Raw genomic sequence first — 12,474 nt, forward strand, 5'->3', positions numbered from 1 at the left:
CCAGCCGGGAAGCCCCGACGCCCCGACACCCCGGTCCTGCCGGGCGGGACGGGGGGCGCGTGACGCCCGCTGCAGGGACGCGCCCAGGCCGGTCCGCCCCGCGGCGCCTGGCGCCCTCCGGCCCCGGCCGGGCAGCAGCGGCCTTGGGGAGCGGCCGGCGGCTTCCGGGGCGCGCTGCGCTCGCGCGTGGACGGTGTTCGCGCTGCGCGCCCCGCTGTGCCCGCCCCGGCCCGGCCCGCTGTGCCCGCCCCGCTGTGCCCGGCCCGCCCCGCCCCGCTGTGCCCGGCCCGCTGTGCCCGGCCCGCCCCGCTGTGCCCGGCCCGCTGTGCCCGGCCCGCCCCGCCCCGCTGTGCCCGGCCCGCTGTGCCCGGCCCGGCCCGCTGTGCCCGCCCCGCTGTGCCCGGCCCGCCCCGCCCCGCTGTGCCCGGCCCGCCCCGCTGTGCCCGGCCCGCTGTGCCCGGCCCGCCCCGCCCCGCTGTGCCCGCCCCGCTGTGCCCGCCCCGCTGTGCCCGGCCCGCCCCGCCCCGCTGTGCCCGCCCCGCTGTGCCCGGCCCGCCCCGCCGGCTGAGGCGGGGGGCGCAGCCGCGAGCTCGGACTTGCGCCCCAGCAGCCGGGCGGGGGCCGCGCGTGGCCGAGAGGCCGCAGGGCCGCGCGCGCGGCCCCCGGCGGACACTGGGCGCGCAGGAGGCCCGAGAGGAGCTGGAACCCGCAGCCTCTTTATTGGGACGGACAAACAGACGAGCCTGGAACGTCCTCCCGCCGCGCGGGAAGGGCCGGCGCCCCTGCGGCCCACGGACGGGCGCCCCGCGCAGCGCCCCGGCCGGGAGCTCCGGCTCCCGCGACTCTGGCCCGGCGGGGCGGGGCCGCCAGCGCCGCGAGGTCCGGCTCCAGGCCGCTGGCCGCGCGCCCCCGCCCCTGACGCGGAGTAAATAGGCCGAGGGCGCGGGCCTCCCGCGTGGCCGCCGCGCCCGCGCGTCCTCCCCCGGCGCCCCGCGCCGCTCAGGGCGGCAGGTCCTCGTCCCCGCTGTGGTACTCGAACAGGTCCACGTCGCCCAGGGCGCCGGGCAGCTCGAAGAAGGGCCTCTGGGCCAGCGGGGACCGCAGCCCGCTCAGCGCGTCCACCGCGCTCGGCTCCGCCTCGTACCTGCAGGGCGCGCCGTGAGGTCAAGGCCGGCCGGGAGGCAGGGGGTGGGGGTCCCGCCAGGTGCTCCCCCTGCCCCCGCCGGCGCGTGAGGGGCCGAGGCGCTCGCCAACAGCCCCCCGGAGCCCACCCACGGCGCGCGGGGCGGCCCCCCGCTGTTGTCCGGCCCTGCGGCCGCGCCCACCGCACGCGGGACCCTGCCCCAGCGGAGCTGCTGCCCGCCCCGCCTCCTCCCCAAGGCCAGACCCCGGGGTCGTGGGGCGCCCGCCCCGCCCCGCCCCGCACGCACCCGTCGTCCCACGGCTCCCCGGCCGCCTCCTCGGCCACCAGGATGTCGTACTCCTCCGCGGCGTAGCGCTCCCAGTCCGAGAGCTCGGGGCCGTCGCCGTCGCCCTCCTGCAGGGACGCCCGCGCCTCGTCACGGCCCAGCGCGCGCGGACCACACGGCCCAGCAGGCGCGCGCACGGGCCACGCTCGCGCGCACACGGCCCAGGCTCGCGCGCCCACGGCCCACGGCCCAGCCGCCCGCGCGCGCGGCCTCACCCTGAGCAGGGAGGCCTGCTCCCTCTGCTCGTGGTCCAGGTACTTCTCGATGTTGAAGAAGGTGTCGAAGAACACGTGCGCCAGCCGGCAGCGCTTCAGGTCGCGCAGCGTGATCTTCCCTGCGGGGGCCGCGGTCAGGCCTGCGCGGCCCGCGGGCTCCAGCTCGGCGCCGGCGGGACCCAGAGCGCAGGTCCGGCCGCGCGGCCCAGGCGCAGGGCCCCGCACGCCGGCCGGCTCGGCGCTGGGGGAACCGAGGCGCGGGGGACGCGGCTGGGGAGCCCCCGCCCCGCGCGCCCCCGCCCCGGCGCGCCCGCCGCTACCTTCGCTCTCGGGCTTGACCAGGTCCAGCATCTGGCACAGGCAGTCCCCGAAGGGCAGGGCCTCGATGGCCATGCTGTCCAGCCGGCGGCACTGCTCCTCGTAGAAGTACTGCAGCTCGAACATGGACAGCGCCCCGTCCCCGTCCAGGTCCATGCAGCGGAACCAGTACTCGATGCTGCGGGCGGGCCGGCGTGAGGCCCCCCTGGCGCCCCCGACCCCCATCGAGCCGCGCCTGAGCCCCGCGCAAACCCGGAGCCGGACCCCGCGGCCCCGGCCGAGACGCGCCCCCCGCCAGAGCCCCGCGCCCCCCGCCAGCGCCCGCCCAGGAAGGCCTCGTCCCCGCGGACCCTCGGCCGGGCAGGGCCCCGCGGAGACCCCGGGCGGGCGGGGGGGCGGGGCGCCCGACGCCCACCTGGTGGGGGTCTTCTTGTCCTCCTCGGAGATGAGGAACCACACGAAGTCGGCGTAGCTCAGCCTCCCCTCCTTCTGCACCTTCCGGCCCCTGCGCGCAGACCCGCGCCTCAGCGGGGGGCCGTGCCCGCCCCCGCCCCCGCCCCGCCAGGCGCCCCCACCGCGCCCCCGCCTGCCCGTCGAGGCCCGGGGCGCGTACCGCGTGACGGCGCCGGAGAACACCCTCTCGATCATCCTGGAGGAGATGGCTGCGGAGGAAGCGGGGTCAGCGGGCGGCCTGTCCGGAGACATGGGGCGGGGCGGCGCCCCCGGTACCGCCCGGCTGCCCGCGTGGAGGAGTTGCCGGCCTGGGGGTGCCCGGCACGCAGCGCCCCCACCTGGCCCGGCCAGCACCGCGCACCCCAAAGTGAGCGCCGCAATGTCCGGCCTGTGGGGCGGCGGCTCCTCCCGGCCTCCCTCCTGGGGTGTGGACGCTCCTCCCCGGTGCCCCCACCTCTGTCCCGCTCAGCGGGCGCCAGGAGGGCACCTGTCCAGCCCCCACCTCTGTCCCGCTCAGCGGGCGCCAGGAGGGCACCTGTCCAGCCCCCACCTCTGTCCCCCCTCAGCGGGCGCCAGGAGGGCACCTGTCCAGCCCCCACCTCTGTCCCCCCTCAGCGGGCGCCAGGAGGGCACCTGTCCAGCCCCCACCTCTGTCCCCCCTCAGCGGGCGCCAGGAGGGCACCTGTCCAGGGCGCCACAGGCTGAGCCGCGTCTCCGGAAAGACAGGGCTAGTCCTGACCGCAGCGCCTGTCTGGGAGCAGGGTCCCCCAGCGAGTGGGTCAGGGCTCCGCACCCCAGTCCTTGTAAGGACAGGAGAGGATACGAGTCCCTACCCGGTAACGCCGACAAGCCCGGCGGGGCAGCGCGGCATGCTCAGCAGGGGGGCTGCGCCTGGCCTGGCGTGAGGGGCCCTCGGGGTGGACTGGGGACACCCCTCAGCGGCCAGCTGGAGACCACGGGACACACGGCGCATCCGCCCCACGGGCCATGCAGACGGTGGACACCACGTAGCCCGGGACGTGGGGTGGGGTGTGCGGCCACCGGTCCTGTCCCCACTCGGGGGGCACGGGCTGTGTCCACGCGGTGGGGGCGCCTGCCCGGAGAAGGGGGAGCCGCAGGGAAGGGGAGCTGGCTCTGGAAGGCCGAGCAGTCGAGGGTGGCGAGGAAACGGACGGCCTGGCCACGCGGCTCCCGGCCCCTCTCCACGGGCCCCGCCCCCTGCCTTTCCCGCCCCGCGAGGGTCCCCATCTCCGTGGGCCCCGCCCCGCACCGTGGTCGCCGTGGCGCGCCAGGTCCTGCGCGTCAATGAACAGGTCGTGGTCAGTGTCCAGCTCCCAGAACTTGCAGTAGATGACGTAGAAGTGCTCGTAGGAGAAGAACTCGGTCAGCTGGTTGATGTCCGGCTCCTCCTCCAGCAGCGCCACGTTCTGCGCACACGGGAGGGGCTGACACACCGGCCGGGGGACGGGCCGCGGTCCCCAGGGTCAGGGCAGGGCCGGCCCTGCCTTCGGGGTGGTCAGCGGCAAGGGGTGCTGGGGCGAGGGGGTGGACAGCGGGAAGGGGTGCTGGGGTGGACAGCGGGAAGGGGTGCTGGGGCGAGGGGGTGGACAGCGGGAAGGGGTGCTGGGGTGGACAGCGGGAAGGGGTGCTGGGGCGAGGGGGAGGCGGTGCCGGACGCAGGGGTGTGGCTGCGCCGCCTGCCCACCTGCAGGAAGGTGCTCCTGCGCAGCTCCGTGCAGGTGATCCGCCCCGACCACGACCTGTTGACCGTGTAGAAGATCCTCTGGATGACCTGCGGGAGGGGGTCGCTGAGCGTGGGCGGCCACCTGGGGGCTGGGGGAGGAGGGCACCCCATGGCCCCCCCCAGCGCATGGAGAACCCGCAGCGCCAGCAGCGGCCGGCAGAGGGCGCCTCGCACACGCATCAGCCCCGGCTCCCAGGAGCTGCGTGCCGGGGATGCAGGGGGGCTGGACGGTGACCCCGCCCCCCAGGTCGGCTCCTGGGGGCACCTGAGACATCGCACCTGGGCCAGGGCGGGCAGGACGCGGGCCCAAGGCTGGAGTGCGCCCCTCAGGCTCCCAGGAAGGGTCGGCGGGCAGGAGGTGGGTGGTCACCCCGTCTGGGGAGCCAGGACAGCGTGGGCCTGCTGCCCTTGGGATGCCCCCGCCGCCCTGCCCAGGAGGACTAGCCGGTGCCCTCCCGCCCCTGAGGTGCAGCCAGACATGGGCGCCCGCCCCAGGAGCTCCTGGCCCCCCCACCCGGCGGGGCCCCTGTGCGCCCCTAACCCTAACCCTGTGCCCCGGACACTGGTGGACCGAGGCAGGAGTGCTGCGGACCTGTGCCCGGGGTACGCGGCCCCCGAGTGCTCACCGTGGTGATGTAGCGCGAGTGGAACTCGGACGCCTCCTTCAGGAAGGACAGGCCGGGGTGCGTGTTGACCACGTCCTAGGCGAGACACAGGCGCTGAGGCCCTGCCGGCCACCACCTGGGTCCTGAGTCCTGGGCCACCGCCGCCTCCAGCACAGGCCTCGGCGCTGCGCCCCCCACGCACCTGCCCGGCCCCGGGCTCTGCCCCACACCTGCCCGGCCGCCCCCAGCCAGCGTGGAGGGCGCTGGGCGCTGCCCCAGAGGGGCCGTGAGGACAGGAGCGCCTGGGCCTGAGCCAGACACCTGCTTGCGAGGCAAGTGGACCCCCGGGCTCAGAGCCGGCCTCGCAGCCCCTGGGCCTCCCTAACCGTGTGCTGGCCGGGAGGAGGCCACGCCCCGACGAGACGGGCGCGCCGGCCCGGCCCGGACTGAGGCCACCAGCCGGCCCCGCCGCGCAGCCTGGGAGCAGAGGCCCTGGGAGGGGCGCTCCCCCCCACGGGGGTGCAGGCGAGGAACGTGCCCTGAGAGCGGATGCGTGTGGTGCAGACGCTGGAACATACCTTTCAAAAGTGAGTTTTTGCGGTGTAGACAGCACCTGTCTGTAGGAAGGGGTGAGATGTGCGGTGTAGACGCGGGGGCTGTAGGAGGGTGGTGTGTGCGTGTGGGGGCGGGGCGGGCGGGGCCCTGGGGGGGCGGGCCACACACCTGCAGGAAGGGCACGAAGTCCTCCTGCACCAGGTAGTTGCAGCCGGGGCTCATGAGCAGGTGCACGAACCTGGCGGCGTCGTCGTGGCAGGTGTGCAGGACCCTGCGGGAGGCGCGGTCAGGCGGAGGGGCGGCGCGCCCCGCCCCCGCCCGCGCCCCGGCACTCACTTCCTCCACATGGCCACGAACTTGTGCACCGACACGCAGCCCGTGCGCTCGCCGCCCGCCGCGCAGAACAGCGGCCCCTTCCAGTAGAGGGGGCAGCCGCAGGCCTGGGGGACGCGGGGGTCAGCGCCTGCGCCCCAAGGCGCGCCCTGGCCCCCCCCGCCCCGCCCCCGCCCCCGCACCTTGGCCACGAGGCCCATGTCCTCCATGGCGGCGCGCTCCTGCGGGAACTGCGCGAAGGCCCGCTCGACCCTGGCGATGGCGGCGTCCACGCTGGCCGCGTCCTTCGGGCGGCCCCGCGGGAAGTAGAAGGCGGGGATGCTCTGGCTGCCGGCGGGCGGCCGCGGCTCCTGCTGGCGGGTCTGCACCTGCCGGGACGGGGCGCCGTGAGACCCGAGGCGCAAGGACCCCGCGCGCCCGGCCGGAGACGCAGTGGACAGGCCCGCGGGGCCCAGCGCGGAGGGCTCCACGCGCGGGAGGAGGGTCCGTGCGCGGAGGAGGAGTCTATGTGCCAGAGGAGGGGTCCACGCGCGGGAGGAGGGTCCACGCGCGGAGGAGGAGTCTATGTGCCAGAGGAGGGGTCCACGCGCGGGAGGAGGGTCCACGCGCGGAGGAGGAGTCTATGTGCCAGAGGAGGGGTCCACGCGCGGGAGGAGGGTCCACGCGCGGAGGAGGAGTCTATGTGCCAGAGGAGGGGTCCACGCGCGGGAGGAGGGTCCACGCGCGGAGGAGGAGTCTATGTGCCAGAGGAGGGGTCCACGCGCGGGAGGAGGGTCCACGCGCGGAGGAGGAGTCTATGTGCCAGAGGAGGGGTCCACGCGCGGGAGGAGGGTCCACGCGCGGAGGAGGAGTCTATGTGCCAGAGGAGGGGTCCACGCGCGGGAGGAGGGTCCACGCGCGGAGGAGGAGTCTATGTGCCAGAGGAGGGGTCCACGCGCGGGAGGAGGGTCCACGCGCGGAGGAGGAGTCTATGTGCCGGAGGAGGGGTCCACGCGCGGGAGGAGGGTCCACGCGCGGAGGAGGAGTCTATGTGCCAGAGGAGGGGTCCACGCGCGGGAGGAGGGTCCACGCGCGGAGGAGGAGTCTATGTGCCAGAGGAGGGGTCCACGCGCGGGAGGAGGGTCCGTGCGCGGAGGAGGAGTCTATGTGCCAGAGGAGGGGTCCACGCGCGGGAGGAGGGTCCGTGCGCGGAGGAGGAGTCTATGTGCCAGAGGAGGGGTCCACGCGCGGGAGGAGGGTCCACGCGCGGAGGAGGAGTCTATGTGCCGGAGGAGGGGTCCACGCGCGGGAGGAGGGTCCACGCGCGGAGGAGGAGTCTATGTGCCGGAGGAGGGGTCCACGCGCGGGAGGAGGGTCCACGCGCGGAGGAGGGTCCACGCGCGGGAGGAGGTGCCCGGCACCCAGAAGGGTCCAGCACCCAGGCGCACACACTGCACAGCGCCCCGCACACCTGCGTGCCTCCTGCCTCCCGAGCCCCGGCCGGAATTTGAGGGACCCCGCCGGGGCTCTGTGCACCCAGGTGCCCGGGTTCGAGGGGGGCGGAGAGCAGCGGAGGCTGGACTGGAGACTCGAGCGATCCTGGCTCAGAGCGCGCCCAGCTCCCTCCCCACCCCGAGGGTGCCCCCCCCTGCGCTCCCCGCGGGGAAGGGGCGCACTGCGTGAAGAAGTCGGGACCCAGCGCCCGAAAAGGGAACCAACTGCGGGGGGTGGGGGCTGGTCGCCGGAGGGCACCCCGTGCCCCGCGCACCCCTCCACAGACCGGGCCCACCTCCGGGGCGCAGACCACAGCCTGAGCGCTCCCCGCAGGAGTCAGGTGTCACCCACAGAGCGCGGACACCGGGCTGGGGCGGGGCCTGCTGGGCGCTGCCCCCCCCCCACTGAGGGGGCGCAGCGCGGCTGCAGGCGGGACCCGCCCACCCGCGCACACCAGAGATGCCGCCCTCCCCGCACGCCGGACTCCCCAGGTCCTGCACCCCCACCCTCCCTCACCCCTCCGCCCCCCTTCACTCTGGAGGATGCGGGTTCAGCCCCGACCGCCCCAGCCGCACGCAAGCACCCCGACTTTACAGCAGCAGGAAGACGCTTCTCCCCCCTGGGCCCCTCGACGCTGCCCCACCCCCCAAAAGGCGCAGCCCCGCCAACCCCAGCCGGGGGGGGGCGCCTGGGGTCAGCCCTTCCCTTCCCCGGGCTGGGGTCCCACCCGGTGCACACAGACTCCGGGGGTCGCCGAGGCGGGGAGGGAGGGGCGCAGGCGGGCTCCCCCTGGACTCAGCCCCGCCGCCGAAGGGGACCCCAGGAGCGTCCCCGAGTGGCCTCCAGACCCCGCGCACGGCGCCGGCCGGGACCAGACCCCGGAGGGGGTGGGTCGCAGGGACGGCCTGAGGGGCGCAGACCCTGCTCCCCGCCGGGCCGGGCCCACGGACTCCCTGCACGCGAGACCCGCGCACCCCTGGGTGGCCCTGAACAGACAGACCGCGGCGGGGGAGGGGCGGGTGCCCAGCCCCGCCCCCACAGCCCTGCGCTCCGAGCCCCCACCCCGTCCTTCCCGCAGCGCCCCAGGATCCCGAGCCCTGCACCCGGCAGGCCCGTGCGCCCTGCTGCTGCACCCCGGGGCCTTTGCGCAGCATCCCGGGTCCTGAGGCCCTCGGGCTCTGCACGCCTGACACCTGCGCCCCAAGCACCCGCGGGAGTCCCAGGAAGCCCCGTGACTTAAATTTCGGGGTGCTCTCCATCCCCCATGCGCCCCACGCGTGGGCAGCAACTTGGGCTTTGGCTCTGGAGCAATTTGAGGGTCGGGGAGGCCTGAAAGGCGCCGCCTCGCAGCTGCTGCGCTGGGACGGGGCGAGCCTCTCCGCAGAGCCCCCTGCAAATGCCCTGCTGGGCGGGGGGAACCCCACTCGGGAGGCCGTGCGCCCGACGCCCTCCCTGCGCGGGGGGCAGCAGGAGCGCCGCCTGCCTGAGAAGGTCCCCCGGCAGAAGCGCGCCCCTCGGTCCGTCCGCAGGCGCCGCGAGGGCGCAGGGGTCGCAGGGGACGGCGGGGGGAGCTGCAGCCCGCGCGGAGGCCGGCAGCCGGCTGGGGGGGACACTCTGGCCTAACCCGGGGGCCGGGGACTCGCGGCGCGCAGGGAGAGAGGCCGGGGCCCCCCTGAGCGCGGCGGGACACCCGGCGCCGCCCCGGCCCCCGCCCCGGCCGACCTGCTGGAAGGCCTTGAGCCTCTTCTTGAAGCGCGAGGGCAGCACGAAGTCGCAGCCGCGGGCCAGCGAGGCCAGCTCCTGCCGCAGGTCGGGGTCCTGGCGCAGCGACAGCTCCCGCAGCCGCATGCCGTCGGCGCGCGCGGGCCGCCGGGGCCCGGGGCGGGCCGGGGCCGGGCCGGGGCCGGCGGGCTCGGGGCGGCAGCTGCGGCCGGCGGGACGGTCCGGGCGGCCGGGCTCAGCGCGCTCCATGCGTCGCGGGCGCTCTGGGCCGGCCGGGGGCCAGCGCATTCCGCAGGCGGGGGCGGCGGGGGGGCGGCAGCTGGCGCGAGCGGCCGGGCAGCTGCCGTCTGTCCGGGTGGGCAGGCGCGGAGGGCGCGGCCGGCGGCTCCGCGCGGCTCGGGCGGGAGCTGCCGGGCCGGATGGCTCGGGCGGGCGGGAGGGGTCGGGGCGCGGGACGGTGCGGGGACGAGGGTGTCCCCGCGCCCTGGTCGCCCTGGTCGGCGCGCGCCCCGGGCAGCTGTGGCCTCGGAAACCCGGAGCCCGAGGGCGCCGGGCAGGCAACACCCGGTCCACCAAGGGCGCCTTAAGGTCTGGGAGAAAGGGGGCGCGGGAAGCGCTGCGGCTACTCAGGAGAGGGCTCAGGTGCCCCCAACAGCCCTCCCGGCAGCCTGCGCCCCACAGGGAGAAACCAGCACCCCGACAGGCGCGGGCTGGGCCGTGGAGGGCAGGGGCTGGAGCACCACCCCCAAAGGCCCCGCCAGGGAACCCCAGAGGTTCCAGAGCAAGGCAAATGCACAGGCCAGGGAGAACCCGCAGCCCCGGGGAGGGGAAGGGGCTCAGAAAACGCCCCCCGAGGGCGTGGGCAGAGAGATGCGGCATGGGGGTTCCTGGAGAGTCTCCCCAGGCCACCCTCCCTCCAAAGGAACAGCCTGAGGCAGGCCCCTGGGCTTGACAGGGGGGCCTGGAAGGGGGGGGGGTCCTCTGTTCCCCTCCCATCCCCATCCTGAGGCTCCAGGCGTCCTGCACCCTCTGCCGCCTGGACCACCGGGCGAGAACTCAGGTCGGTGCTGGGGAAGGGGCCAGGGCGGGGCGGGAACCAGGCACCTGGTGGTCAGCGCCAGCCCCTGCGGACCCTGCTGAGCCCCCCCCCCCAGCAGGAGGCTCCTCCAGGCCGGCGGCGCCCCCAGGTCAGCAGGGACCAGGCCCCGCTCAGGCTTCTCTGCAGGCTCTAGGGGAAACCGCGGCAGCAGCAAGAGCCCCTGCAAGTGCCGCCAGAGGGACAGGCTCCCGGACCTCAGAAACCAGAGGCTGCCGCCGCCGGCCGCTCACCGGCAGGGACCCCGCCCACCACGGGGTGCAGGTCAGGGTGTGCCGTGGCTGGGAGGGGTGGGCAGACCCCTGGGGCCGTCTTTCCAGAACACCCGGTGGGGACAAGGCCGTCCCCCGCCAGGACACGGCACGAGGCCGTCCAGGTGCGCACAGGCCAGGGAGGGCCGCGGGCAGGTGAGGCGTGCGGGCAGGTGAGGCCCGCAGCCCTCCCAGGACAGCGGCCCAGGCCCTCTCACGCGGGGCCGCAGGGGCTGCTTGGACCATCGGCTGCACTTTGGGGGTGAGTGACCCCAACCGAAAAGCTGGACTTCACCACGTCGACCTCCCCCCCCCCCCGGCCCTCCCGGGACAGCAGGGACCCAGGGGGCAGATGCTGGCACGCCGCGGGCAGAGGCAGGGACAAGCAGCTGCACCGGGAAGAGCCAACAGCCGGCCCAGGTGGACAGACACCAGGGGGGCGATGCAGACACCGGGGGCAGGTGAGGGGTCAGCCGCCAGACCAGGGAGGCTGGCCCGGGTGCACGGGGTACGCCCAGGGGTCAGGCCGGCCTGCTCAGTGCCCAGGGAAGCGCCAGGGTCCGCAGGTGGAGGCCGGAGGCAACCATGCACGGCAGGGGAGCGGCCTGGGGCCTGTGTGCAGGGTGGGCCGAGTGCCCGCGTCCTCCCCAAAGACCAGTTCCAGATCCACCTCCTTAGGGCCCCTGCACTCGCCCTCATGGGGCTGCCCCGCCCCCCATGGAACCAGGCCCCTGTCCGTGGCTCTCTCCCCAGCCCAGGCAGGTCCAGATGGCTCCGCGGCGCTGAGCCGGGATGGAACCAGGTAAGAACCCAGTCAGGGTATCAGGAGGTCGGGCCACCCTGGAAGCGGCCTCTGGGCCCTGGCCCTCCCACGTGCCAATGTCTGGGTTCGAGGGCTGGGGACTCCGCGGGGCTTGTGAGGCCCCAGTTTCCAGCTGGGGGAGGCGATGGGGTCAGCGCAGCGCTCAGGGGTGCGGCCTGTGGCCCTGCTGGTGGGACAGGCCTCTGGACACATCTGCGGGGGCTCCGCTGTGGCCTCTGGACCGTGTCCCTCTACTTCCCAAAGTCCTTGGAGAGGCTCTCGGGTGAGCCTCCGGACCTGGACAGGGACCCCCGTTTGCACACATGGCGCCGGCGGGACAGTGGGCGTGTCCTTCCAAGGAGGAGCAGGCACCTGCTAACCTGCGCCCTCCAGCGCTCCGAGGCTGTGGACAGAGCAAGGACGAGGCCAGAGGGGCGGGGGTGAAGTCCCGGCTCCCTCTCCGAGCCGGGGAACCACAGGTCCCCGCGGAAACGCAAAGCAGACCCCGAATTCGGCCCCACCCGCCCAGGACCTGGCACGGCGCCGGGGCGCGCGGGCGACACTTACGGCTCTGCTCCCGGCCGATCTCCGCGCCCCCCGCGCGTGCGGCCCGGTCCTGGGGCTGGCGGGGGCGCCCAGGGGCAGCGCGCCGGGGGCGTCGGGCGCGCGGGCGGGCGCGGGCGGGGCGGGCGCGGGCCCCGCGTCTCCCGCGCCCCGCTCGGGCCGCGCGGGCGCCTGGATGCGCCGCAGGCAGTCGTGCAGCGTCCGCTGCGTGCTCGCCTCGCTCAGCCAGCGCAGGAACAGCTCGTCCACCTTCATCTTCAGCACCGGCTGCAGCACCTTGCCGGGCGGCATGGCGGGGCGCCCCGTCCGCGGCGGGGGCTCCCCGGTTCCTGCGCCCCTGTCCTCAGCGGGGGGCTCCTTGGGCACGTGCGCCCCTGTCCTCAGCGGGGGGCTCCTGGGGCACGGGCGCCCCTGTCCTCAGCGGGGGGCTCCTGGGGCACGGGCGCCCCTGTCCTCAGCGGGGTCTCCCCGGGTTCGTGCGCCCCTGTCCTCAGCGGGGGTCCCCCGGGGTTCGTGCGCCCCTGTCCTCAGCAGGGGTCCCCCGGGGCTCGTGCGCCCCTGTCCTCAGCGGGGTCTCCCCGGGCTCGGGCACCCCTGTCCGCAGAGGAGGCTCCCGCAGTGCGCCCCGGGGGGCAGCGGGCCCCGGGTGCGGCCCGGAGGCGCTTCGGGGAGCGGGCGGCGCCCCAGGACTCGGGCGAGGGCGCGGGTCGGCGGCGCGGGCCGGGGGTCTCCGGGCGCGGCGCCGGCGGCCCGAGGGGGTCCCAGGCCCGGGTCCGCGGCGGCGGCGGCCGGTCCGGCCTCGGGGTCGCGGGTCCCGGCGGCGGCGGGCGGGCCCGGCTGGCGCGCGGCGGGCTCGGCTCCCGGCAGCTTCAAA

At 76.2% G+C, this 12,474-nt stretch overlaps 1 protein-coding gene across 1 annotated transcript; it reads right to left on the bottom strand.

The window, feature by feature from the left end:
• Positions 1-717: 717 nt before the first annotated feature.
• On the bottom strand, positions 718-12,065 carry PPP2R3B (protein phosphatase 2 regulatory subunit B''beta). The gene is made up of 13 exons (XM_084258506.1): positions 11,604-12,065; positions 5,875-6,060; positions 5,696-5,799; positions 5,528-5,630; positions 4,826-4,900; positions 4,161-4,247; positions 3,726-3,882; positions 2,616-2,664; positions 2,418-2,507; positions 2,005-2,180; positions 1,685-1,803; positions 1,431-1,537; positions 718-1,144 (listed from the first exon to the last, which is right to left on the bottom strand). The coding sequence occupies exons 1-13, from the start codon at positions 11,889-11,891 to the stop codon at positions 1,000-1,002; spliced, it is 1,686 nt and encodes a 561-aa protein (XP_084114632.1). The 5' UTR covers positions 11,892-12,065; the 3' UTR covers positions 718-999.
• Positions 12,066-12,474: the final 409 nt, after the last annotated feature.

The sequence above is a fragment of the Talpa europaea genome, assembly GCF_964194135.1.
Source record: "Talpa europaea genome assembly, chromosome: X".
Classification (NCBI taxonomy): Eukaryota; Metazoa; Chordata; class Mammalia; order Eulipotyphla; family Talpidae; genus Talpa; species Talpa europaea.